We start from the raw sequence: 27,742 nt of genomic DNA, 5'->3' as shown, positions 1-27,742 counted from the left end.
GAGCAGTGACAGGTAACCAACCAGTCACTTTATATACAGACAGATCAGAGTCGAGTTTGGGCACGTTCTTATGGTTCCCTTTGTTTCAGGTGACATTTCGCAGAAATAAAACCGAAAGCGGCGACTTTTCCAGACACACCCAAGTTAACTATGCTCCCTTAATACTAAATGCATAAAACTTTACTGTTCAATATTTGTACTTTGGTTTTGCTATTAAGTAATGTTGTGGTTTGCTGTTTGTCATTGTGTCGACTGATTTATTCGTGTGTTTAGTGAGTTCATTGTTTTGTGTCATGAATTATTTTCAATAGAGAATGAACGAATAAGTTATAAAAACAAAAGTTGGCTTTACTTAACAGTGCGTAGCATAGTGCAACGAGTTGACACGTGTTGAAAGTGCAAAAGTAGAATGAACAGAGAAACCGAGGAATCAATTTAGCTGACTCTAACAGGACCAATGATTGTGCTCCCCTATCCCCGAGTATGTGTGCTGGACATCGGTCCACAGAGTCATCACTGAGAGAAACAAACACATTAAGTCAAGAATGGACTGTAACTTGGGTCTACAAAATCACACAATTCACCTGAAGAAAGTAACAACTTGGGACCAGACCGTGTTTGACCTGGACGTGTTTGCGTCATCTTGTTCTTTATGATTTCTAAACTTTTGCCTGTATGCTTCTGTGTGTGTGTTTGTGTGCGTGTGTGTGTGCGTGCGTGTATGTGTGTAACATCTTCTACATTATTTTCAGTGAAATGAAGTGTTTATGCGGAGGGGTGTGTGATTGTGTAGGTGTGTCAGTGTATGTGTGTTCATTCATGTGTGTGGATGTTCTTTCGGTTGTGCAACTATAAAATGACTTCCAGTAAAGTGAAACCAAGGAAGCAACACGTCCTCACACCCAAGGCGTCATACCGTCCTACGCCGTGCAATGTCCCCCTGGCGTCCCTAAGGTAACGTTACAGGGTGACAAAAACGTCGGTTTTCGCCTACCCTGGTCACCCAGTAATATACAGAGCACTCCCCGACGTCGGATTCAAACGACCCGGGTTACATTTGAGGCGTCGCCTAACTCGTTATTGGACATATGTTTTCTTTTTATTTAGCTGCGATTATGAGCGTCTACGTGACGTTTGTCAACAGTAATCACGATCCTGCAGAGGTGACGTCACACCACAGGACTAAAATGAGATATTGTGCTTGTTTGTTTAAAAGCGCCATGGAATACAATTGTAGATGTGTGCTTGTATAAAGCCGAGTTAAGTTTAGTTTAAATTTAGCGTCAGCTAAAAAGTTTTCAAACTGCCGCACACGCCACTTCCTCCAAACCCCCGGATGATGACGTCACACTTGTTGACAAAGATCGATAGCATTTTGTACTCACGTTTGTGCTGTAACTTGACGGAACCAGGTGCGCGTCACTCGTCTATTGAGGTAAGATATAATTATTGCTTTAAGACTCAGAAATAATGTTTCATTGCGTGTAATGTAACTTTCTGTGGTGCGTTAACACGAGAGCTAGTTCGCTAAAACTTAGCTTAGAGACATGTCTTTGTCAAATACAACACCCAGGTTTCTCAGGCTCAGTTTGACAAACTGACCTAAGTCACCCAAGTACTGACTCAACCCTGGAACCTTATCATCATGAGCGATCACCGAAGTTTTAGTTTTGTCCACATTTAGCTGCAAAGTCTTTTCACTCAGCCATTGTTTGATTTCTAGCAAAAAATTGACAAAGCTGTTCAGCCTCTGGGGCTCAGTTGGATCAAAAGAGCAGTAGAGCTGGATGTCATCAGCAAAAATGTAGAACATCAGGAAATCTCTGAATAATTTTACCCAGGGAATCAAGTACAGCAAAAACAATAAAGGACCCAGAACAGAACCTTGAGGGACTCAACACAACAGATCTGCCGATTCAGACCTCATTTGATTGACACTAAAACTGCGCCCAGAAAGGTATGATGAGAACCATTCTCACACAGACCCAGACAGTCCCACTTCATCCCTCAGTCTTCTCAGCAGGATCTGGTGATCAACTGTGTCAAAGGCTGAGGACAGGTCAAAGAGAACCAGAACAGTGGATTTACCCAAGTCAGCCGACATCATGATGTCACTGGACACTTTCAATAAAGCTGTCTCCGTAGAGTGATGTTTACGGAAGCCAGACTGAAACTTCTCATGGATGTCGTTCTGATCCAGGAACAAAGACAGCTGCTCAGACACCACCTTCTCCAAGATCTTGGACAAGAAAGGGAGCTTAGAAATAGGCCTGAAATTACTGAGGTCAGTTGGGTCTAAGCCTGGTTTTTTGAGCAGAGGCTCCACAATGGCATGTTTAAATGCATTGGGAAAAACCCCTGTGGAAAGGGAGAGGTTCACCATATTGGTAACCCAGGGGCCAATTACATCAAATACTTTGATAAAAAGCCTACAAGGAAGGACGTCATCTGAGCAAGAGGAGGGTTTCATCTTGTTCACTAGAGCTGAAATATCACCCAAAGATATAACAGTGAAGGAGGACCAAGAGGAGGAGAGGGGCTCAGAGACAGTAGGGGTTCCAAACAAAGGGGGAGAGATTTTCTCTTTGATCAATTTAATTTTGTCAATGAAAAATCTCAACAATGCATTGCTGTCACCTTCACAGAAGACAGGCATGATTTGAGGAGTGTGTGTCTGCTTACATGTGTGTGTGTTTTTGTCTCCCTTTTTTGTCTGCTGTTGTGTAAACATGTTTTTGTGTGTTTGCGGGTATGTTTTTTGGTGGATTTCGTATGTGTTTTTGCTAGTGTGTATGCGCGTGGTGTATTTGTGTGTGCATGTCTGTTTGTGAATCCCAGTGTCCGGTGTTGTTTGTTTCTCATGTGTGTTTGTCCTTGACTGCTTGTTTGCAAGTGTGTGTTTCTGTATGTAGGCGTGTCAGTGTATGTGTGTTCATTTATGTGTGTTGTGGAATATGTCAAACATTATATTACGCATTGTATTGCGCATGAATAGTTAAAGCTACGCAATATATCAAGTCACGGTATGAGCAGCCAAGCAGTATATCCATATACGGTACGAGTAGTTGGGCTGAGCAGTATGCCAAGTCACAATAACAAGAACTGTGTTTAATGAGCAGTGTATCAGCATATTAGAGGGACTTCTGCTGCGGCCCCTGTCTGACACCATTTAAGGGCACCATGTAAGGACACCATGTAAGGACACCATGAAGAATGGGGAACTGATGACGTATGTCTGTGACTTGTGGAACTTTACAATAAATGGACCCTGAAATGTGCATGAGATCAGAACTCAGTGAGCAGCTGAAGGAGCAAGTTCGGAACTTGTATTGAGCTGGCTGGGTTCTCCTCCTCATCAGGCTGAATCTTGATTCTGACTTTGTGAGGCGTTTTTGATTCATCATCGACCATTCTCTCCGAAGAGTCCTACTACGTCAAATGTAATCAGGGAGTGACACCTTGCAACAGAGGAAGCTTAAGTCACAACAGTGTGTATGTTCTTTTGGTTGTGTAACTATAAAATGAGTTCCAGTAAAGTGAAACCAACAGTTCAACTTCACTGTAATTGAAACAGAAATTCCTCTATTGTTTCTTCAACAAAAAATAAACAAAACCCGGACCGGAAAGACTACTCACTTGTAAGGACAATAACAAACAAATAAACCCAACAATCCCCCATAAAGAGTTAGCTCACGGCTAACAATACCTGCACCCCGTCCTCACACAATACCACAACGTCCAGACTGATCATGAGGAAGGACATCAGACATTCACATAGAATTATTAATACTTTGCTGTATTTGGTAGTTAATCACCATGTTAATTTGTTTGTTTAGCATTTACTTACTGTTTTTCACTGCTTTGCTAATGTTAGCAATGCTAGTGGCTAAGAAAAGATAACTGTAGCGACCTGCATCAGCCCCGACTTTCATATTTTTCCTTGGTAATTTACAAAAAACACCAGGGAACAATGTTGCAGATAAAGTTCTGTAAAAGTACTGTATGTTTAAGAAGAATAATTACAATGAATAGCATGTAAAGCAACTCATTAGTTACAGCAAAACACTGGCAAATGTCTTATTTGTCAGTGTTTGTTTTTGTGGTTCAACTGGTGTTAGCTATGATAAAACATAATAAAGAAACAATGGTTAGGTGACAAATATTACTTTAATCTTTAAAAACAGTTATTAGTCAATAGTTATTTTGAGAAAATTTTATTTCAGCATATTAAACCTACATCATATTCCTTCTTGGCCTGGAAAACAGGTTGTTTCTTCAGATAAATGGACATGTGTCAAAAGTGTAACCATTACTCATCATGGAAATGTAACAAAAACACACACAAAGATACAAATCATTTGAAAGTTTGTTGAAGAATTTTATTCTTTGGATCAGCCCAGTCGTGCATCTGTAAATTAGTAACTACCATAAAATCATTACTGCCACCATGTTGATGATACATGCTCATATAAGTTCAACCACTAGTTAACCACCACCAAGAGTAAATATATCCACCAAACACACAATAGTGATTTGACTGTAATGTGTAACTTGACTATTTCCTCAAGAGAACTGAAGACACAACAGTCATGACTAATCTGTGAGACGCATTTGCAGGAAATCTTTGATTTCAGTGCTATTTTGGGTTCTTTGATTATTTGCACTCTTCTTCAAGGCCTGGATGCTGTTGTTACGGAAGAATGATCGTGGTTTCATTGCAGCTGCTTTCATGTTGTATTTCACTGATCTTGTGTAATCTCTATGATTAAAGAGAAATCTTGCATAATGGTTGAAAAGCATTTGTGTGTGATGATCATCAAGATCTCTTGCTAGAAGTTCCTGGTACATTCTATCTCCTACCTTCAGATTTCTACATCCTTGTATTGTCGCAAGATTACTTTCTTTTACCAGGCAAGTGTCAGGGTACAAAGCAATCACTTCCTGGTGAAGGCTTATGGCCCTGTTCATTGTTGCTGGTGATACATTGTTGCTCCTATTGTAGTTGGTGATCTTCCAATAGTAGCAGAGTGCAGCACACCTTTTCAGGAAGCGTTCATCTGGATGTTTCTTGATCTGGGCTTCTTCTGCCAGCTCAACTGCCTCATCAATGGAGAGGAATTTTATGTAAACACTTAAAATTGCTTTCAGACCACTGTAACTACTGACAGGGTTTCTTAGAACCTGCTCAGTCATCTCTCGAGCTTTGTCTCTAACATCTATACCTTCTTTTCGTCCATGATGAAGGTGTTTGATTGCAATGTACACGTTCTCTGGATCCTCTTGTCTGGCACGTTCTAATCTCTGCCTGACGTCATCTGTCAGGGGGAGCTCATGCTTCAGAGCTCTGACTAATGCTAAGGCGAGGGAGGTCTTCCACTCCACCCGCCCTGGTTCTTTCTCAATGGCAGCCAGAAAAAGTTCTTCAACCTTCTTCAGATGGTCGTCGACCAATGTCATCAGTGTCCAGGCCTTCTCAGCAGTCACCTCTGTGTGCAGGTCATCCTGGCTCACATTTGGGTGTTGACTCCTCAGATCTTCAACCTTTGATAGGTATCGCTCACTTTCTGGCTGGTGTCCCATGAGATGGTGCAACCAAGCCAGGTTCCCGTAGTTCACCATCATCCAAGGACCCTCTTCAGTGTCGTGTCTGCGCTTGAACTCCTCTGTGGCCAGGTTAAGAAACCTCAAGGCCTCTTCATCTGAGCCCAGACGGTGATGAAGGTAACCCAGGAGGTTGTAGATGTGAGGCAGCCAACAGTTCCCTTCATCTGTGCCGATGTCCTCCAGATGATCCCTGACAACCCATGGTTTGATCTCCTGGACGAGTTCCTTCCATGTGAAGTGACACTGCAGGGTCTTCAGTCTGGCCTCCATGTTTGTCTGACTCTCACTGTTGGAGACAAGTCCACACTTTAGTACAACAGTGTTGTGTGTGCGTGTGTATTTGTTATCATGAAACTGTGCAATCAACTATATATTTTTATTTAATATATAAAAAAATATGGTGATTGTCTCTCTGTGGGTGAAATGTTGCAAATGTTGGTCTATGTTTGAAAGCTGTGTGTGCTGCTCACAGTATACAGTATATTTACGCTTGTGTGTTTTTGGGTGTGTTTAAAATGGCATCAGTGCAAGTGTGTTCTAGTGTGTGTGTACATTGGTTTATTGAAGAGTCCTTGGTTGTGTGTGTAAAAGCCGGTATGTGATAGAAATAACAGTTTACTATTGTTTGTTTGAATTCTTCACATAGGTGTGATTTTCTATTTAAGGTTGATCGATTTTTAATTAATGTATTATATTTAAAAATTGAGTTATTCCATAAGTTCAAATCAACTCACCTCATATTTTTGGATGCTTGAGTTTTCGTCTTCACTCTTAGTCTGTTGTCTTCGAGCAGTGACAGGTAACCAACCAGTCACTTTATATACAGACAGATCAGAGTCGAGTTTGGGCACGTTCTTATGGTTCCCTTTGTTTCAGGTGACATTTCGCAGAAATAAAACCGAAAGCGGCGACTTTTCCAGACACACCCAAGTTAACTATGCTCCCTTAATACTAAATGCATAAAACTTTACTGTTCAATATTTGTACTTTGGTTTTGCTATTAAGTAATGTTGTGGTTTGCTGTTTGTCATTGTGTCGACTGATTTATTCGTGTGTTTAGTGAGTTCATTGTTTTGTGTCATGAATTATTTTCAATAGAGAATGAACGAATAAGTTATAAAAACAAAAGTTGGCTTTACTTAACAGTGCGTAGCATAGTGCAACGAGTTGACACGTGTTGAAAGTGCAAAAGTAGAATGAACAGAGAAACCGAGGAATCAATTTAGCTGACTCTAACAGGACCAATGATTGTGCTCCCCTATCCCCGAGTATGTGTGCTGGACATCGGTCCACAGAGTCATCACTGAGAGAAACAAACACATTAAGTCAAGAATGGACTGTAACTTGGGTCTACAAAATCACACAATTCACCTGAAGAAAGTAACAACTTGGGACCAGACCGTGTTTGACCTGGACGTGTTTGCGTCATCTTGTTCTTTATGATTTCTAAACTTTTGCCTGTATGCTTCTGTGTGTGTGTTTGTGTGCGTGTGTGTGTGCGTGCGTGTATGTGTGTAACATCTTCTACATTATTTTCAGTGAAATGAAGTGTTTATGCGGAGGGGTGTGTGATTGTGTAGGTGTGTCAGTGTATGTGTGTTCATTCATGTGTGTGGATGTTCTTTCGGTTGTGCAACTATAAAATGACTTCCAGTAAAGTGAAACCAAGGAAGCAACACGTCCTCACACCCAAGGCGTCATACCGTCCTACGCCGTGCAATGTCCCCCTGGCGTCCCTAAGGTAACGTTACAGGGTGACAAAAACGTCGGTTTTCGCCTACCCTGGTCACCCAGTAATATACAGAGCACTCCCCGACGTCGGATTCAAACGACCCGGGTTACATTTGAGGCGTCGCCTAACTCGTTATTGGACATATGTTTTCTTTTTATTTAGCTGCGATTATGAGCGTCTACGTGACGTTTGTCAACAGTAATCACGATCCTGCAGAGGTGACGTCACACCACAGGACTAAAATGAGATATTGTGCTTGTTTGTTTAAAAGCGCCATGGAATACAATTGTAGATGTGTGCTTGTATAAAGCCGAGTTAAGTTTAGTTTAAATTTAGCGTCAGCTAAAAAGTTTTCAAACTGCCGCACACGCCACTTCCTCCAAACCCCCGGATGATGACGTCACACTTGTTGACAAAGATCGATAGCATTTTGTACTCACGTTTGTGCTGTAACTTGACGGAACCAGGTGCGCGTCACTCGTCTATTGAGGTAAGATATAATTATTGCTTTAAGACTCAGAAATAATGTTTCATTGCGTGTAATGTAACTTTCTGTGGTGCGTTAACACGAGAGCTAGTTCGCTAAAACTTAGCTTAGAGACATGTCTTTGTCAAATACAACACCCAGGTTTCTCAGGCTCAGTTTGACAAACTGACCTAAGTCACCCAAGTACTGACTCAACCCTGGAACCTTATCATCATGAGCGATCACCGAAGTTTTAGTTTTGTCCACATTTAGCTGCAAAGTCTTTTCACTCAGCCATTGTTTGATTTCTAGCAAAAAATTGACAAAGCTGTTCAGCCTCTGGGGCTCAGTTGGATCAAAAGAGCAGTAGAGCTGGATGTCATCAGCAAAAATGTAGAACATCAGGAAATCTCTGAATAATTTTACCCAGGGAATCAAGTACAGCAAAAACAATAAAGGACCCAGAACAGAACCTTGAGGGACTCAACACAACAGATCTGCCGATTCAGACCTCATTTGATTGACACTAAAACTGCGCCCAGAAAGGTATGATGAGAACCATTCTCACACAGACCCAGACAGTCCCACTTCATCCCTCAGTCTTCTCAGCAGGATCTGGTGATCAACTGTGTCAAAGGCTGAGGACAGGTCAAAGAGAACCAGAACAGTGGATTTACCCAAGTCAGCCGACATCATGATGTCACTGGACACTTTCAATAAAGCTGTCTCCGTAGAGTGATGTTTACGGAAGCCAGACTGAAACTTCTCATGGATGTCGTTCTGATCCAGGAACAAAGACAGCTGCTCAGACACCACCTTCTCCAAGATCTTGGACAAGAAAGGGAGCTTAGAAATAGGCCTGAAATTACTGAGGTCAGTTGGGTCTAAGCCTGGTTTTTTGAGCAGAGGCTCCACAATGGCATGTTTAAATGCATTGGGAAAAACCCCTGTGGAAAGGGAGAGGTTCACCATATTGGTAACCCAGGGGCCAATTACATCAAATACTTTGATAAAAAGCCTACAAGGAAGGACGTCATCTGAGCAAGAGGAGGGTTTCATCTTGTTCACTAGAGCTGAAATATCACCCAAAGATATAACAGTGAAGGAGGACCAAGAGGAGGAGAGGGGCTCAGAGACAGTAGGGGTTCCAAACAAAGGGGGAGAGATTTTCTCTTTGATCAATTTAATTTTGTCAATGAAAAATCTCAACAATGCATTGCTGTCACCTTCACAGAAGACAGGCATGATTTGAGGAGTGTGTGTCTGCTTACATGTGTGTGTGTTTTTGTCTCCCTTTTTTGTCTGCTGTTGTGTAAACATGTTTTTGTGTGTTTGCGGGTATGTTTTTTGGTGGATTTCGTATGTGTTTTTGCTAGTGTGTATGCGCGTGGTGTATTTGTGTGTGCATGTCTGTTTGTGAATCCCAGTGTCCGGTGTTGTTTGTTTCTCATGTGTGTTTGTCCTTGACTGCTTGTTTGCAAGTGTGTGTTTCTGTATGTAGGCGTGTCAGTGTATGTGTGTTCATTTATGTGTGTTGTGGAATATGTCAAACATTATATTACGCATTGTATTGCGCATGAATAGTTAAAGCTACGCAATATATCAAGTCACGGTATGAGCAGCCAAGCAGTATATCCATATACGGTACGAGTAGTTGGGCTGAGCAGTATGCCAAGTCACAATAACAAGAACTGTGTTTAATGAGCAGTGTATCAGCATATTAGAGGGACTTCTGCTGCGGCCCCTGTCTGACACCATTTAAGGGCACCATGTAAGGACACCATGTAAGGACACCATGAAGAATGGGGAACTGATGACGTATGTCTGTGACTTGTGGAACTTTACAATAAATGGACCCTGAAATGTGCATGAGATCAGAACTCAGTGAGCAGCTGAAGGAGCAAGTTCGGAACTTGTATTGAGCTGGCTGGGTTCTCCTCCTCATCAGGCTGAATCTTGATTCTGACTTTGTGAGGCGTTTTTGATTCATCATCGACCATTCTCTCCGAAGAGTCCTACTACGTCAAATGTAATCAGGGAGTGACACCTTGCAACAGAGGAAGCTTAAGTCACAACAGTGTGTATGTTCTTTTGGTTGTGTAACTATAAAATGAGTTCCAGTAAAGTGAAACCAACAGTTCAACTTCACTGTAATTGAAACAGAAATTCCTCTATTGTTTCTTCAACAAAAAATAAACAAAACCCGGACCGGAAAGACTACTCACTTGTAAGGACAATAACAAACAAATAAACCCAACAATCCCCCATAAAGAGTTAGCTCACGGCTAACAATACCTGCACCCCGTCCTCACACAATACCACAACGTCCAGACTGATCATGAGGAAGGACATCAGACATTCACATAGAATTATTAATACTTTGCTGTATTTGGTAGTTAATCACCATGTTAATTTGTTTGTTTAGCATTTACTTACTGTTTTTCACTGCTTTGCTAATGTTAGCAATGCTAGTGGCTAAGAAAAGATAACTGTAGCGACCTGCATCAGCCCCGACTTTCATATTTTTCCTTGGTAATTTACAAAAAACACCAGGGAACAATGTTGCAGATAAAGTTCTGTAAAAGTACTGTATGTTTAAGAAGAATAATTACAATGAATAGCATGTAAAGCAACTCATTAGTTACAGCAAAACACTGGCAAATGTCTTATTTGTCAGTGTTTGTTTTTGTGGTTCAACTGGTGTTAGCTATGATAAAACATAATAAAGAAACAATGGTTAGGTGACAAATATTACTTTAATCTTTAAAAACAGTTATTAGTCAATAGTTATTTTGAGAAAATTTTATTTCAGCATATTAAACCTACATCATATTCCTTCTTGGCCTGGAAAACAGGTTGTTTCTTCAGATAAATGGACATGTGTCAAAAGTGTAACCATTACTCATCATGGAAATGTAACAAAAACACACACAAAGATACAAATCATTTGAAAGTTTGTTGAAGAATTTTATTCTTTGGATCAGCCCAGTCGTGCATCTGTAAATTAGTAACTACCATAAAATCATTACTGCCACCATGTTGATGATACATGCTCATATAAGTTCAACCACTAGTTAACCACCACCAAGAGTAAATATATCCACCAAACACACAATAGTGATTTGACTGTAATGTGTAACTTGACTATTTCCTCAAGAGAACTGAAGACACAACAGTCATGACTAATCTGTGAGACGCATTTGCAGGAAATCTTTGATTTCAGTGCTATTTTGGGTTCTTTGATTATTTGCACTCTTCTTCAAGGCCTGGATGCTGTTGTTACGGAAGAATGATCGTGGTTTCATTGCAGCTGCTTTCATGTTGTATTTCACTGATCTTGTGTAATCTCTATGATTAAAGAGAAATCTTGCATAATGGTTGAAAAGCATTTGTGTGTGATGATCATCAAGATCTCTTGCTAGAAGTTCCTGGTACATTCTATCTCCTACCTTCAGATTTCTACATCCTTGTATTGTCGCAAGATTACTTTCTTTTACCAGGCAAGTGTCAGGGTACAAAGCAATCACTTCCTGGTGAAGGCTTATGGCCCTGTTCATTGTTGCTGGTGATACATTGTTGCTCCTATTGTAGTTGGTGATCTTCCAATAGTAGCAGAGTGCAGCACACCTTTTCAGGAAGCGTTCATCTGGATGTTTCTTGATCTGGGCTTCTTCTGCCAGCTCAACTGCCTCATCAATGGAGAGGAATTTTATGTAAACACTTAAAATTGCTTTCAGACCACTGTAACTACTGACAGGGTTTCTTAGAACCTGCTCAGTCATCTCTCGAGCTTTGTCTCTAACATCTATACCTTCTTTTCGTCCATGATGAAGGTGTTTGATTGCAATGTACACGTTCTCTGGATCCTCTTGTCTGGCACGTTCTAATCTCTGCCTGACGTCATCTGTCAGGGGGAGCTCATGCTTCAGAGCTCTGACTAATGCTAAGGCGAGGGAGGTCTTCCACTCCACCCGCTCTGGTTCTTTCTCAATGGCAGCCAGAAAAAGTTCTTCAACCTTCTTCAGATGGTCGTCGACCAATTTCATCAGTGTCCAGGCCTTCTCAGCAGTCACCTCTGTGTGCAGGTCATCCTGGCTCACATTTGGGTGTTGACTCCTCAGATCTTCAAACTTTGATAGGTATCGCTCACTTTCTGGCTGGTGTCCGATGAGATGGTGCAACCAAGCCAGGTTCCCGTAGTTCACCATCATCCAAGGACCCTCTTCAGTGTCGTGTCTGCGCTTGAACTCCTCTGTGGTCAGGTTAAGAAACCTCAAGGCCTCTTCATCTGAGCCCAGACGGTGATGAAGGTAAACCAGGAGGTTGTAGATGTGAGGCAGCCAACAGGCGTCATTGGCGGGCATTAGGGGGCCGTGCTCGCCCCCAGGGTCAGCCGTGGCCGCCCTGGCAGGAAGGTAGTTTTTCTTACATAAGAGTGGTCAACCCTCAGCTCTGTCGAACAAAGCCAGAGCGCTGGCCTATTACAGGTGATGTAAATGTACAATGTTGTAGCTCAACTCTTTAGTTATTTCCATGAGAGAACACACAACAATGCTACAGCAATCCGGGATTCAAAATGTGTTTAGTTTATTATCTTCTCCGCTCTCTCAACACACATCCATCAATGTCAAGAGAGCAGCACACCCAAGTGGTAATTAGGTTCCACTACAGTTATTGTTATCATTAATGGTTACAGTTTCTTATAGAGTCAGTAACAGTTTTGGTTTTCAGTATGAACATCCGTAATACCCTGACGAGAAAAAAGTAAGAACGAGAGCGAGCAGGAAGCAGCGCCATCCATGTCTACTGAAAACACAAGCACTGAAGTCAACCTGAACACTGGAGTGAACATTTAAACTGAGAGAGTAGCTGCAGCTAAAGCCTGTACTTAAACTCACCAAGATACCTGCCTTGGACTTGGGCTCGGTGAAAGTTCAGTATTGTTTTTATCTTTTAAAAACAAGGCTCCTGTAGAATGACTAAATAGCCTATATTTTCATGTTGGTCATTTGGTTCCCTTTAAAAAAATATATTTTTCAGCATCTAGACTTCATCAAGTAGTCAAACAGATCACACATCACACCTCACATGATTTTGTTCAATAAGATGAAAACTTATTTGATGGTTCAATCCAGTGTTCAGGTTGACTTCAGTGTTTATGTTTTTAGTAGAAGTGAAGCTGTGGTGCTTTAGATTAATAAATGGGCACAGCACTAAACTTTGTTGTTGGTTTTTAGTTTTTTTTTTAGATTTTGGGATCAACCATCACTTTTTAGTAATGGGAGAATTATTTATCTGTACTGTGCGAGTCGTCCCAGAGCCATTGTGCAGCCTGAAGCCAATATGTTTTTAGGTTGAAAAGTTTGCCCCCCTGAAAAAATGTAATGCCCCCCCTTAAATGTTTTTCTGCAGCCGGGTCTGACTCTGTGTTAGTTTCTATTTCACTGAACTGAAACTGCTCAGAATCCTTGTGAATGTATTTTTATGTGTGTTTAGTTTTTAGAGTAGAATTATTTATTACTTTGCTGTATTTGGTAGTTAATCACCATGTTATTTTGTTTGTTTAGCATTTTAATTTGTTGTTGTGTTTAGTGAATCATAAAATGTTCAAACGATTCAACAGAAAACTTATGAATTCCTAAAACCTTTCTTAAAAACCACAACACTTTCTCCTAAACTGCACATTTCATACATTTAATGTCTTTTTGAAATAAAACAAATGAAGCTTCATGAGAAGTCAAACATAAACTCCTTTATTTCTTGTCTTGACTGATTATTGTACATGAAATGAAACCCAGAGAGTAAAGTTCATGAGAAGCTGTGTGAACGTGCTTGTGTGTGTTGAAATCTCGGTGTAAGATTGTGTAAATTAAAACAAAATATACAAGAGACAAGATAAGACATCATTTTCATCGTACAGTCATACATTTGTTCAATAATAGGAATACACTTGGCTTTCATTCTGGTAAAACACACACACTTATCATGTATGAAAAATCTTGATTTGTTGGCTCTTTATGAAAGTTAAAGTGAATCAAATGTGGGTGAGAGTCGGGACATGGACGTCTCTGAGGAACGTGTGACTTGACTATTTCCTCAAGAGAACTGAAGACACAACAGTCAGGACTAATCTGTGAGATGCATTTGCAGGAAATCTTTAATTTCAGTGCTATTTTGGGTTCTTGGATTATTAGCACTCTTCTTCAAGAACTCGATGCTGTTGTTACGGAAGAATGATCGTAGTTTCATTTCAGCTGCTTTCATGTTGTATTCCACTGATCTTCTGTGATCTCTACGATTAAAGAAGAGATATCTTGCAAAAAAGTTGAAAAGCATTTGTTTGTTTAGATCATCAAGATCTCTTGCTAGAAGTTCCTGGTACATTTCCTCTCCTACCTCCGGGTCTCTACGTCCTTGTATGGTCGCAAGATTAATTTCCTTTACCAGGCAATTGTCAGGGTACAAAGCAATCACTTCCTTGTGAAGGTTTATGGCCCTGTTCATTATTGCTGGTGATACAGATACATTGTTGCTCCTATTGTAGTAGGTGATCTTCCAATAGTAGCAGAGTGCTGCACACCTTTTCAGGAAGCGTTCATCTGGATGTTCTCTCAGGGCTTCTTCTGCCAGCTCAACTTCCTCATCAATGGAGAGGAATTTTATGTAAACACTTAAAATTGCTTTCAGACCACTGTAACTACTGACAGGGTTTCTTAGAACCAGCTCAGCCATCTCTCGAGCTTTGTCTCTAACATCTATACCTTCTTTTCGTCCATGATGAAGGTGTTTGATTGCAATGTACATGTTCTCTGGATCCTCTTGTCTGGCACGTTCTAATCTCTGCCTGACGTCATATGTCAGGGGAAGATCATGCTGCTGAGCTCTGACTAATGCTAAGGCGAGGGAGGTCTTCCACTCCACCCGCTCTGGTTCTCTCTCAATGGCAGCCAGAAAAAGTTCTTCAACCTTCTTCAGATGGTCGTCGACCAATGTCATCAGTGTCCAGGCCTTCTCAGCAGTCACCTCTGCGTGCAGGTCATCCTGGCTCACATTTGGGTGTTGACTCCTCAGATCTTCAACCTTTGATAGGTATCGCTCACTTTCTGACTGGTGTCCCATGAGATGGTGCAACCAAGCCAGGTTCCTGTAGTTCACCATCATCCAAGGACCCTCTTCAGTGTCGTGTCTGCGGTTGAACTCCTCTGTGGCCAGGTTAAGAAACCTCAAGGCCTCTTCATTTGAGCCCAGACGGTGATGAAGGTAACCCAGGAGGTTGTAGATGTGAGGCAGCCAACAGTTCCCTTCATCTGTGCCGATGTCTTCCAGATAATCCCTGACAACCCATGGTTTGATCTCCTGGGCGAGTTCCTTCCATGTGAAGTGACCCTGCAGGGTCTTCAGTCTGGCCTCCATGTTTGTCTGACTCTCACTGTTGGAGACAAGTCCACACTTTAGTACAACAGTGTTGTGTGTCTGTGTGTATTTGCAATCATGAAACTGTGCAATCAACTTTGTTTTTTTATTTAATATATAAAGAAATATGGTGATTGTCTCTCTGTGGGTGAAATGTTGCAAATGTTGGTCTATGTTTCAAAGCTGTGTGTGCTGCTCACAGTATACAGTATATTTACGCCTGTGTGTTTGTGGGTGTGTTTAAAATGGCATCAGATCAAGTGTGTTCTAGTGTGTGTGTACATTGGTTTATTGAAGAGTCCTTGGTTGTGTGTGTAATAGCCAGTGTGTGATAGAAATAACATTTTACTATTGTTTGTTTGAATTCTTCACATAGGTGTGATTTTCTATTTAAGGTTGATTGATTTTTAATTAATGTATTATATTTAAAAATTGAGTTATTCCATAAGTTCAAATCAACTCACCTCATATTTTTGGATGCTTGAGATTTCGTCTTCACTCTTAGTCTGTGTTGTCTTTAAGCAGTGACAGGTAACCAACCAGAGACTTTATATACAGACAGATCAGAGTCGAGTTTGGGCACATTCTTATGGTTCCCTTTGTTTCAGGTGACATTTCGCAGAAACATTAGTTACAGCAAAACACTGGCAAATGTCTTATTTGTCAGTGTTTGTTCAGGTTCAACTGGTGTTAGATATGATAAAACATAATAAAGAAACAATGGTTATAGTGACAAATATTACTTTAATCTTTAAAATGAGAAGTTATAGTTATTTTCAGAAAATGTTATTTCAGCATATTAAACCTACATCATATTCCTTCTTAGACTGGAAAACAGGTTGTTTCTTTAGATAAATAGACATGTGCCAAAAGTGTAACCATTACTCATCATGGAAATGTAACAAAAACACACACGAAGATGCAAATCATTCGAAAGTTTGTTGAAGAGTTTTATTCTTTGGATCAGCCCAGTCGTGCATCTGTAAATTAGTAACTACCATAAAATCATTACTGCCACCATGTTGATGATACATGCTCATATAAGTTCAACCACTAGTTAACCACCACCAAGAGTAAATATATCCACCAAACACACAATAGTGATTTGACTGTAATGTGTAACTTGACTATTTCCTCAAGAGAACTGAAGACACAACAGTCATGACTAATCTGTGAGACGCATTTGCAGGAAATCTTTGATTTCAGTGCTATTTTGGGTTCTTTGATTATTTGCACTCTTCTTCAAGGCCTGGATGCTGTTGTTACGGAAGAATGATCGTGGTTTCATTGCAGCTGCTTTCATGTTGTATTCTACTGATCTTGTGTATTCTTTACGAATAAAGAAGAGAAATCTTGCATAATGGTTGAAAAGCATTTGTGTGTGATGATCATCAAGATCTCTTGCTAGAAGTTCCTGGTACATTTCCTCTCCTACCTCCGGATCTCTACGTCCTTGTATTGTCGCAAGATTACTTTCTTTTACCAGGCAAGTGTCAGGGTACAAAGCAATCACTTCCTGGTGAAGGCTTATGGCCCTGTTCATTATTTCTGGTGATACATTGTTGCTCCTATTGTAGTTGGTGATCTTCCAATAGTAGCAGAGTGCAGCACACCTTTTCAGGAAGCGTTCATCTGGATGTTCTCTCAGGGCTTCTTCTGCCAGCTCAACTGCCTCATCAATGGAGAGGAATTCTCTGTAAACTCTTAAAATTGCTTTCAGACCACTGTAACTACTGACAGGGTTTCTTAGAACCAGCTCAGCCATCTCTCGAGCTCTGTCTCTAACATCTATACCTTCTTTTCGTCCATAATGAAAGTGTTTGATTGCAATGTACACGTTCTCTGGATCCTCTTGTCTGGCACGTTCTAATCTCTGCCTGACGTCATCTGTCAGGGGAAGCTCATGCTTCAGAGCTCTGACTAATGCTAAGGCGAGGGAGGTCTTCCACTCCTCCCGCTCTGGTTCTCTCTCAATGGCAGCCAGAAAAAGTTCTTCAACCTTCTTCAGATGGTCGTCGACCAATGTCATCAGTGTCCAGGCCTTCTCAGCAGTCACCTCTGCGTGCAGGTCATCCTGGCTCACATTTGGGTGTTGACTCCTCAGATCTTCAACCATTGATAGGTATCGCTCACTTTCTTGCTGGTGTCCGATGAGATGGTGCAACCAAGCCAGGTTCCCGTAGTTCACCATCATCCAAGGACCCTCTTCAGTGTCGTGTCTGCCGTTGAACTCATCTGTGGCCAGGTTAAGAAACCCCAAGGCCTTTTCATCTGAGCCCAGACGGTGATGAAGGTAACCCAGGAGGTTGTAGATGTGAGGCAGCCAACAGTTCCCTTCATCTGTGCCGATGTCTTCCAGATAATCCCTGACAACCCATGGTTTGATCTCCTGGACGAGTTCCTCCCATGTGAAGTGACACTGCAGGGTCTTCAGTCTGGCCTCCATGTTTGTCTGATTCTCACTGTTGGAGACAAGTCCACACTTTAGTACCACAGTGTTGTGTGTCCGTGTGTATTTGTTATCATGAAACTGTGCAATCAAATATATTTCTTTATTTAATATATAACAAAATATGGTGATTGTCTCTCTGTGGGTGAAATGTTGCAAATGTTGGTCTATGTTTCAAAGCTGTGTGTGCTGCTCACAGTATACAGTATATTTACCCCTGTGTGTTTTTGGGTGTGTTTAAAATGGCATCAGATCAAGTGTGTGTAAAAGCCAGTATGTGATAGAAATAACATTTTACTATTGTTTGTTTGAATTCTTCACAAAGGTGTGATTTTCTATTTAAGGTTGATTGATTTTTAATTATGGTATTATATTTAAAAATTGAGTTATTCCATAAGTTCAAATCAACTCACCTCATATTTTTGGATGCTTGAGTTTTCGTCTTCACTCTTAGTCTGTGTTGTCTTCGAGCAGTGACAGGTAACCAACCAGAGACTTTATATACAGACAGATCAGAGTCGAGTTTGGGCACGTTCTTATGGTTCCCTTTGTTTCAGGTGACATTTCGCAGAAATAAAACCGAAAGTGGCGACTTTTCCAGACACACCCAAGTTAACTCTGCTCCCTTAATACTGAATACATAAAACTTTACTCTTCAATATTTGTACTTTGGTTTGTGCTATTAGGTAATGTTGTGGTTTGCTGTTTGTCATTGTGTCGACTGATTTATTCTTGTGTTTAGTGAGTTCATTGTTTTGTGTCATGAAATCTTTTCAGTAGAGAATGAACGAATAAGTTATAAAAACAAAAGTTGTCTTTACTTAACAGGGCGTAGCATAGTGCAGCAAGTTGACACTCACGTGTTGAAAGTGCAAAAGTAGAATGAACAGAAAAACCGAGGAATCAATTTAGCTGACTTTGCCAAACACCAGCAACAACGCCAAACAAAAACCGAACCACAGAGCTCAAACACAGAGATGGACCGGGGACTTGATTGTGCACGGGTGGGATGTTGAACTACAGGTGTGCCAATCTGAACCTGAGGAGTAGACAGCAGAGCAGGCGTTGTCCCGTAAACCAATACATGCAACTAAAAATTGTATTTACCAACCTTTGAAAAGACTCTAAGTGGGCCCGATCACTTTGTGACCAAAGACCTGCTCCGCCGGACTAAAGCCCAGAAACTCTTGCACAGAGTCATCACTGAGAGAAACAAACACATCAAGTCAAGAATGGACTGTAACTTCGGTCTACAAAATCACACAATTCACCTGAAGAAAGTAACAGCTTAGCACCAGACCGTGTTTGACTTGGACGTGTTTGCGTCATCTTGTTCTTTATGATTTCTAAACCTTTGGCTGTATGCTTCTCTGTGTGTGTGTGTGTGCGTGTGCGTGTGCGTGTGTGTGTAAAATCTTCTACATTAGTTTCAGTAAAATGAAGTGTTTATGCGGAGGAGTGTGTGATTTTGTAGGTGTGTCTGTGTATGTGTGCTCATTCATGTGTGTGTATGTTTCTTTTGGTATAAAATGACTTACATTAAAGTGAAACCAATGAAGAGTTCAACTTCACTGTAATTGAAACATAAATTCCTCTATTGTTTCTGATCAAGGTTTATTCCTGGTTTCTCTTGTCATTCAGCTGTTTATCGAGTATGAATCTATGACTATTTATTGAAGCCATGAATAAGAGACAAAGCAACTTTTAGGTTGTCTTGTAGCTGACAAATCTATTTTAAATGTATTGAGGTCATGACGTGGAGAATGGGAAAGCGGAAATGTGCAATTATTGTTTGCATTGTTTTTAATACACTTTATTTTTAGAAGCTATTAGTGGTAGAACATTTTGAAATTGTTTGGACATGGAAACAGCATAGAAGCTCTTTGTAAATTAACCTTTATTATTGTCGACGGTTCATTAGTGTCAGCAGCCTCTTCGGTTATAGAATAAAAGGCAGGCTTGGTTTTAAAAATGCTTCAGATTTTCAACAACTTCCTCCCAATCTACATCTGCATCCATCCTTTGATTTGTTCTTCAGTTAGCAGCTTTTATTATGTCTCAAACTGTCATTTCTCGAGAAACGAAACTCTAACTGGGCACATTCCTTCCAGCTCATTGTGAACCGCAGCAAGCATGATTACTTGTTTATTGTGATAAGACTATAAAATCAACATAAATTATTTAACAAATAGTCCAGACGAGAAGACACAAACACATGGATTATAATCTCCGGATCATGTTGTGACATCATTTTACTAAGTTTAGAGACTTTACTCAGTTGAAGGAAACAGTTTCTGGTCAGTTTTCTGCAGTGTTGAACTAGAGACATGTCTTTGTCAAATACAACACCAATGTTGTGGTCACAGCAGTCTGCTGTGTTTTCCTCCTCCTGGTCTGCCACTCCACCTGTCGTCTCACCTCACACCTGGTCCTCATCATCAATCATGCTCACCTGGTCTTGATCCCCAATCAACCCCCTTCATAAACCCTTGGATTCCCTGCGGTCGGCGCCAGATCGTACTACGCAACTATACGTGACTGGCTCAGTGTATTTTGCTACCTCGCTCTCTTACTCTAGTCTCTTGTTGTTTTTTTGGACTACATCTAACCTTTTGTTCCTCTACCTGCAGTAACCCGGATCACTCACTCCAGCTCGCCCACCTCGCTCTCCCTCCGGCTTCTTCATCCACTACCTGCTCCCCTCCTATTCAATAAACCCCTTTTTGTATTCCCTGGAACTTCGCATCTGTCTGCTCTTGGGTTCAGCATCGTTTAACATAACAGAACGATCTGGCCAAGATGGACCCAGCGGACATGGCCAAAGTCCACGGAGCTCTCGCCGCTCAAGGCACTCAGATTGCCGAGCACAGCCAAGCCCTCCGGGACGCTATGGAAGCCTTCAAAAACATCGCTACCCGAGTCTCTCAGATGGCCGCACAACTGGACGCATTGGTTCCCCACACACCGGAACCCCCACTGCCTACGACTCCTCCGCCTGCCCCCACTTCCCCAACACACCTGCCACGAGCCCGAGAGCCTCTCATTCCTGCGCCCGAACACTACGCTGGGGACATGGGTACGTGCAGGGCCTTTTTGATCCAGTGTTCCCTAGTTTTCAGTCAACAACCCCTCACCTACCGCACTGAAAGGGCTAAGATAGCTTACATTATGGGGTCACTTAAGGGTAATGTCTTAGCGTGGGCCTCAGCAGTATGGGACAGTGATTCTCCAGTCAGGGCTAATTTTGATCTTTTTGTTGCGGAAATGAGGAAGGTTTTTGATCACCCCGTGGAGGGAGGGGACACCGCCAAACGCCTTATTTCCTTACGTCAGGGCTCCCGCAGTGTAGCTGAGTTCTCCGTAGAGTTCAGGACCTATTCAGCAAGATCGGGCTGGAACGATAAGGCACTACGTGGGCTTTTTCTTTCCGGTCTCAGTGAGTCCATCAAGGATGAGCTGGCTACTAGGGAGGAGGCTGAGACTCTGGACGAAATGATCTCCGTTGCCATCCGGCTGGATAACCGCCTACGCGAGCGGCGTAGGGAGAAAACAGGGAGTTCCGTACCCCCAGCACTCTCTACGTCCTATTCCCCACACTTCCCGAGAGCTACCCTCTCTGCCCCCGTGAGATGTGCTGTGCCCGAAGAGGAACCCATGCAGCTGGGGCGCACTCGTCTCACCGAAGCTGAGCAGTCCTGTCGTTTAAAGACCGGGTGTGTTTGTACTGTGCACAACCCGGACATCTCATTTCCACCTGTTCGTCACTGCCAAAAGACAAGGCCCAGCAGTGAGACTCGGGGCCCTGCTGAGCCACCCCCCCTCCGTCCCCGTTCCTCTCGGTTCACGCTCTCTCCTGGATGCCACTCTTCGGACGTCCCTTGCCGGTATCCACCCTGGTGGACTCGGGAGTGGACGAAAACTTCATTGACGCCAAGTTCGCATCTCAGGTTGGAATTATTTTCGAACAATTACCCTCGCCCCTAAACGCTAACGCCTTAGATGGCCGCCACCTGGCCCTTATTACTCATCGCACCAAGCCCCTTGAATTAATTGTTTCTGGTAATCACCATGAGAAACTTCAGTTTCACGTCATCCAGTCTCCTCTTACCCCTCTGGTCCTGGGTTACCCCTGGCTCAAGCGGCACAACCCCCATTTCGACTGGTCGTCTGGCAAGGTGGTGGGTTGGAGCACCTTCTGTCATTCCACCTGCCTTCAATCTGCCCTGCCTCCAGCAGAGGGAGGTGTTCCCTCGCCCCAGGTACCCCCCGACCTCTCCTTGGTTCCCCCAGCCTATCATGACCTAGGGGAGGTGTCGTGCGCTCACCCTGCCCCCTCATCGCCCCTATGACTGTCCCATTGATCTCCTCCACGGCGCCCCCTTGCCCAGTAGTCGCCTGTATAACTTGTCCCGGCCTGAGAGGGAAGCCATGGAGAAGTATGTCAAAGATTCTCTTTCGGCTGGCCTCATAAGACCCTCCTCCTCCCCTGTTGGTGCTGGTTTCTTTTTTCGTCTCCAAAAAGGACAAGTCTCTTTGTCCATGTCCATCGACTTCAGAGGACTCAACAACATTACTATCAAGAACAAGTCTGCCCTGCCCCTCATCAGTTCCGCATTCGAGCCACTGCAGGGCGCTACAGTCTTCTCGAAATTGGACCTACGTAATGCCTACCACCTGGTGCGCATCCGTGAAGGGGATGAGTGGAAGGCTGCTTTTAACACCCCCCTCGGCCATTTTGAATACCTGGTCATGCCCTTCGGTCTCTCTAATGCCCCTGCTGTGTTCCAGAACCTCGTAAATGACATCCTCCGGGACTTTCTCAACCGCTCAGTTTTTGTCAATCTGGACGACATACTTATTTTTTCTCTGAACCAGGAGGAGCACTGCCAGCACGTCCGACAAGTTCTTCAGCGGCTGTTGGAGAACAAACTGTATGTAAAGGCCGAGAAGTGCGAGTTCAGTGTCACCTCTGTATCCTTCCTTGGGTTCATCATAGCGAGCGGACAAGTGAGGACCTGCCCCGAGAAGGTCAGTGCTGTGACAGACTAGCCCATCCCCAATTCCCGCAAGAAACTGCAGCAGTTTCTGGGGTTTGCAAACTTCTACCGGAGGTTCATCCGGAACTACAGCAGGGTTGCAGCCCCTCTCACTCGTCTCACCTCTCCTGCCCTCCCATTTGCCTGGTCACCCGAGGCGGAGACTGTCTTCTCTGATCTAAAAAGACTTTTCTCGTCTGCCCCCATTCTCATCCAACCTGATCCCTCCAAGCAATTCATCGTGGAGGTCGATGCGTCTGACACGGGGGTGGGGGCGGTCCTGTCCCAGCACTCTGCCTCTGACGAGAAGATTCACCCCTGCGTGTTTTTCTCTCGGCGGCTGGCACCTGCTGAGCGCAACTATGATGTGGGTAACAGAGAGTTGTTGGCTGTGAAATTGGCGTTGGAGGAATGGCGCCACTGGCTTGAGGGGGCTGAACAACCGTTCGTGGTTTGGACCGACCACAAGAACTTGTCCTACATCCAGGCAGCGAAGCGCCTTAATTCCCGCCAAGCCCGATTGTCCCTGTTTTTTGGGCGTTTTAATTTCACCCTCACTTACCGTCCGGGTTCCCGTAACGTCAAGCCTGATGCCCTCTCTCGTCAGTTCAACCCTGAGGACGCACCGGCTTCCCCTGACACTATCCTCTCTCCTTCCTGCCTCAGGATCGCTGCCGTCACCTGGGGGATCGAGTCCCTCATCCGGGAGGCCCAAGTCACCGAACCGGATTCGGGTAACGGTCCTCCTAACCGTCTCTTCGTCCCCAGTGCGGTTCGCTCCCAAGTTCTGGTGTGGGTTCACACATCGCGCTTTGCCTGTCACCCTGGCGTGGTCCGCACCCTGTCCCTCCTGAAGAGGTACTTTTGGTGGCCAGCGATGGACGCTGACACTCGGGCATTCATGCTCGCCTGCACGGTTTGTGCTCAGTAATTTGATGAGGCCAAGTGAACAAAGGGGGCACTGTTGCCATTATTGTAAGACGCAACTCATGTGCTGTGTCTCAAATCAAATACTTCTCTTCGTATACTAGAAGTTAGTTTGCATCAGGATAGTGTACATACTAACTAGTACGCAAATTCTCAACAAATAGTATGTCTCAAATCAAACACTTCTGCTACGCACTAACCGGAAATGACGCAACAGCTTCTTCTTCTACTTCTATTTAACGATGTTTCAACCATCTATTTGAACGCTATCGTCGACACCTGCTGGCAGCACGTTTTGCAAGTTTGGAAAAAGAAATAAAGAAAAAATATGAGAATCGAAATATTCGCAAGATATTTAAGCTGGTATCAGCACCGAAGACGTGTCATCCTTCTACTACTGCTGAAAATACACCTGTAAGTATATGAATATATATGCATTTATATATGACGTAACTTCCGTTTACAACGTCACTAAGATGGAGCCGTTTAGGGTAGATAGTGTCCATCGAACCATACTCAGTTTTGTGGGCCTTTTAGTACGGCAATTTAGTGCGCACTAAATTTCTTTCGCATACTAAGAATTGAGACGCACTTACGCACTAAAAATACTAACTTTGAGTACGCTAGTATGCGATTTGAGACACGGCACTGCTCACATTCATTTTGTGTGTTGGCAGCCATGATGATTTTTAACATCATGAGGACTAAGGTAAGAAAAAAGTTCTAATTTGATTTCTACACCTCATGGATTTATTCAATGCTAAGCTCTGAACTCTACTGACTGAGCCAGCGAGGTTGATCAAAGTTACGAAGAGGTGCAAAACTGTGCACGGGCGCAGTTCGTCTTTTTTCTCGCTGTGAATTTATTTTTAAAAATATGTAAACTTTAAAAAATATTGTCGTAATGTTAAGTATTTTACGACTAATAGTCCTCAATTACACATATGTGCCTTGTGCTTTATGGGTACAAATATATAGTTACATTTATACACATTTGAAGTACGGCTACAGATCACATTCTACGAGTGTGTGAAACATATGCACCCATTGCACCCACCAGAAAAAAATCTGTGACACGTGCAGATTCAAGAGGTCGTGTTTAGTAACTTGTACTCGTACACTTAGAAAATATAGTCAGTTTGTTTTTTGTTCTTTTACGAGTACAAGTCTCAATTACGCATGTGTACCTTCTGGATTACGAGTATGAATATGTAGTTACGTCATTGCAACTTAACTGTACCAGTACACATCTCATGTTACACGTATGAGGGACTAATGCACCTGTTCTGACTTCATAGTTTTGAACTAACAAATCCTCCTCCTCATGCGAGTTCATTATGGCCAGCAGAACATATGAACAACAAATAAAGAGTTTTTCAATAAAAGTTCGGAGCAACAGCCTGGAAGGATTTCTTTCCTCTCGCCCTGAACCGTGTGTGAGGAACCATCAGTAGTCCCAAACTGTCATTTCTCGAGAAACGAAACTCTAAATGGGCGCATTCCTTCCAACTCATTGTGAGCCGCAGCAAGCATGACTACTTGTTTATTGTGATAAGACTATAAAAGCAACATCAATTCTTTAACAAATAGTCCAGACGAGAAGACACAAACGCAAGGATTACAAGCTCCAGATCGTATTCTGTCAACATTTTCCTAAGTTTAGAGACTTTTCTCAGTTGAAGGAAACAGTTTCTGATCAGTTTTCTGCAGTGTTGTACTAGAGACATGTCTTTATCAAATACAACACCCAGGTTTCTCAGGCTCAGTTTGACAGATTGACCTAAGTCACCCAAGTACTGACTCAACCCTGCAGCTAAATGTGGACAAAACAGAAACTCTGGTTATTGCTTCTGATAATAAAGAGGGATAAAGTGTTTTCACTCAGTCAATTATTTGCTGGAAATCAAACAATGGCTAAGTTCAGCCTCTGGGGCTCAGTTGGATATTACCATCTCCATTAGCTCGCTCCAAAGACGTTAAAGCTACTGGTCCTACAGTCAACGGACAGATCTTTTTTGAGTACCCCATACTTCATAATCCCAGAAACATTTACTACAGGATTCCCACGAGGGATGTGTTCAAGTTCCTTCTCCCAAATCCAGAAAAACACATGGTTGTGTTAACTTCTAGAGGATACTTTTTCCACAAGAGAAATCAAGTGAATATTTGCATTTTTAATAAAAATATCAATACAAAACCCCACATTTTATAGTGAATCAATATTTTCTTACAGCCCTAATGTCCATGTGATGCTGCAGTTAATATAATAAAGTTCACAGATAATTATTTAATTTTTTAAGACAAACATTTAATTTACTAGGTATTTATTCACAAATTTACAGAATATATTTATTATATTCAGCAGAATTGCATGTTGTCAAAATAAGCCAAATAAAAACCAATTAACATCCATACAGAAGACACAAAGTCAACTTGGCATGAACCAAAAATCACAGTTTCACTCTCCAAATTTCAGCTGCCTCTCTTTTATTAAACCCTGCAGCTCCTCTGCTTTCTTCTTCAGTTCTTCCGCTTTCTTATTATCCTTCTCTGTGCCATCGCCAAGTCTGTACATGCGACTGGCATTGTGGCAGCCCCACATGTGTCCGAGCTCACACGCTCTGTTAGCGTACTGCAGAGCTGCTTTCATGTCTGGTTTGGAGTCGGTGGATTTGCCCTGAATGAACATGTTACTGAGGTTGAAGCAAGATGGAGCGAAACCACCAGCACAGGCCTTCTCGTAGTAGTCCTGAGCGGCCTTGTAGTCCGGCTCCCCCCCCAAAGCACTTCCGTCACAGGCTAGCACGCCCATATTGTGGCAAGCATCTATGGACCGCTTTCCCCCGGATTTGCAGGCGAACAGAAAACGAGAGTGAGCCATGTCTAGAGACTTGGACACGCCACCTGGTGGAGACATTTGGAACACATTAAAACAGTCGGTGTGCAACAATGTTATAAAAGAAAATCTATAAAATAAACCTGGTATGAGTTTTAGCCATTGAACTGCTTTTTTGAATAATTTAATTCAATCATTTGTTTATTTAAAGGTTGAATTTGTTCATTTCAATTTTACATTTTAACATAAACATTTACACATACAATTTGTTTATTCCAATAATTCAAAAATACATTATCTAAATTCAAATTTTTACTTTCGTAGACTTTTAAATCCAAGTAAAAAAGTTCTTATTAAAGTGCCATCGGACAATACAGTTGCTTTGGAATCCGCCAAGATGATGAATCGACTTCCTGGTGCTTCTGCGTCATCACGTGATCGCCTGTGCGTCACACGATTGGCTGAAAGTTCGATGAAGTAGCGCTGTACTCCTTTGGAAGCTTCTTGTAGCACTATTACATCAAACATTTTAAAATTGAATTTAAAAGGCAACAATTGAGAGGTATATATATATATATATATACACACTTTTAATTTATTGGAATTACAATCTCAAACTCAAAATTTCACTATGTAAAAAAAACCAAATCCAACCGTTCAATATACAACTAAATGAATTACATGATAATAAAAGTAACAATGATTCTAATAATAAACACCAATATCACGAGATTAATAATCTGACACTGTACCTTTGCCTGTGAGATGATAACAACCCAGTTTGTAGCAGCTCTCTCCATGTTTATTATCATCACAGTTGTGCTTCAGCACCTGTGCAGCAGAGTCCAGGTGTTTCTTCACGCCGTCCAGGTAATCTGCCAACCTCTGACACCCTGAGACAATGAATGAAGCTGTCATGAAGGACATGCATGTTCTGTGGCAGTGATGGGACCAAATGATACCTTGAGGGTCTTTGTCACTGTAGCACTGGAAGCTGTACTCCACACCGAGATTATCCAAAAACTGTTTGACTTCTTTTTCATCCTCGAAGTTGATAAGCCCAGCCATTGTGGATCATGTAATCCAGCTCCTTGTGTCCTTGTTCCACACCGAGCGAGGAGGTGCTGCTTCTCATGCTTCTTCTTTGCTTTATGGCGGTTGGCGAACAACGTTATGATACTTCACCGCCACCTACTGGTATGGAATGTGTATAGGATATCTATTTATAATGTAGTGTTATATTCACAATATTTCTCACTGGAACTTCTGATGTTGTTGA

General features: G+C 42.3%; 4 protein-coding genes across 4 annotated transcripts; all 4 read right to left on the bottom strand.

Moving 5' to 3' along the window:
* Window positions 1-4,390: 4,390 nt before the first annotated feature.
* LOC148086484 (interferon-induced protein with tetratricopeptide repeats 5-like) lies at window positions 4,391-6,391 on the bottom strand. Its single transcript, XM_087782929.1, has 2 exons — window positions 6,339-6,391; window positions 4,391-5,890 (listed from the first exon to the last, which is right to left on the bottom strand). The coding sequence occupies exons 1-2, from the start codon at window positions 6,341-6,343 to the stop codon at window positions 4,594-4,596; spliced, it is 1,302 nt and encodes a 433-aa protein (XP_087639055.1). The 5' UTR covers window positions 6,344-6,391; the 3' UTR covers window positions 4,391-4,593.
* A 7,143-nt stretch (window positions 6,392-13,534) lies between these two features.
* Window positions 13,535-16,236, bottom strand: LOC148086483 (antiviral innate immune response effector IFIT1-like). The gene is made up of 2 exons (XM_087782991.1): window positions 16,228-16,236; window positions 13,535-15,251 (listed from the first exon to the last, which is right to left on the bottom strand). The coding sequence occupies exons 1-2, from the start codon at window positions 16,234-16,236 to the stop codon at window positions 13,929-13,931; spliced, it is 1,332 nt and encodes a 443-aa protein (XP_087639117.1). The 3' UTR covers window positions 13,535-13,928.
* On the bottom strand, window positions 16,164-18,182 carry LOC148086482 (interferon-induced protein with tetratricopeptide repeats 5-like). Its single transcript, XM_087782928.1, has 2 exons — window positions 18,078-18,182; window positions 16,164-17,677 (listed from the first exon to the last, which is right to left on the bottom strand). Exons 1-2 carry the CDS (start codon window positions 18,080-18,082, stop codon window positions 16,381-16,383), a joined length of 1,302 nt encoding a protein of 433 aa, XP_087639054.1. The 5' UTR covers window positions 18,083-18,182; the 3' UTR covers window positions 16,164-16,380.
* Window positions 18,183-25,962: 7,780 nt separating this feature from the next.
* On the bottom strand, window positions 25,963-27,639 carry coa7 (cytochrome c oxidase assembly factor 7). The gene is made up of 3 exons (XM_087784624.1): window positions 27,426-27,639; window positions 27,216-27,356; window positions 25,963-26,531 (listed from the first exon to the last, which is right to left on the bottom strand). Exons 1-3 carry the CDS (start codon window positions 27,529-27,531, stop codon window positions 26,086-26,088), a joined length of 693 nt encoding a protein of 230 aa, XP_087640750.1. The 5' UTR covers window positions 27,532-27,639; the 3' UTR covers window positions 25,963-26,085.
* Between the last annotated feature and the right edge of the window lie 103 nt (window positions 27,640-27,742).

Source organism: Callionymus lyra, chromosome 2 (assembly GCF_982586985.1).
Source record: "Callionymus lyra chromosome 2, fCalLyr1.hap1.1, whole genome shotgun sequence".
NCBI classification, from domain to species: Eukaryota; Metazoa; Chordata; class Actinopteri; order Syngnathiformes; family Callionymidae; genus Callionymus; species Callionymus lyra.
Note: the sequence above shows the minus strand (reverse complement) of the source record. Positions and strands in the feature narration are given on the sequence as shown.

What these genes read in the sequence shown, in the direction of transcription:
- coa7 (XM_087784624.1), bottom strand. Translation starts at nt 27,531, where the DNA reads ATGGCTGGGCTTATCAACTTCGAGGATGAAAAAGAAGTCAAACAGTTT. An exon ending in CAGTGACAAAGACCCTCAAG is followed by an intron (nt 27,357 to 27,425) that starts GTATCATTTGGT and finishes TCATTGTCTCAG; the next exon opens with GGTGTCAGAGGTTGGCAGAT. An exon ending in TTATCATCTCACAGGCAAAG is followed by an intron (nt 26,532 to 27,215) that starts GTACAGTGTCAG and finishes TGTCTCCACCAG; the next exon opens with GTGGCGTGTCCAAGTCTCTA.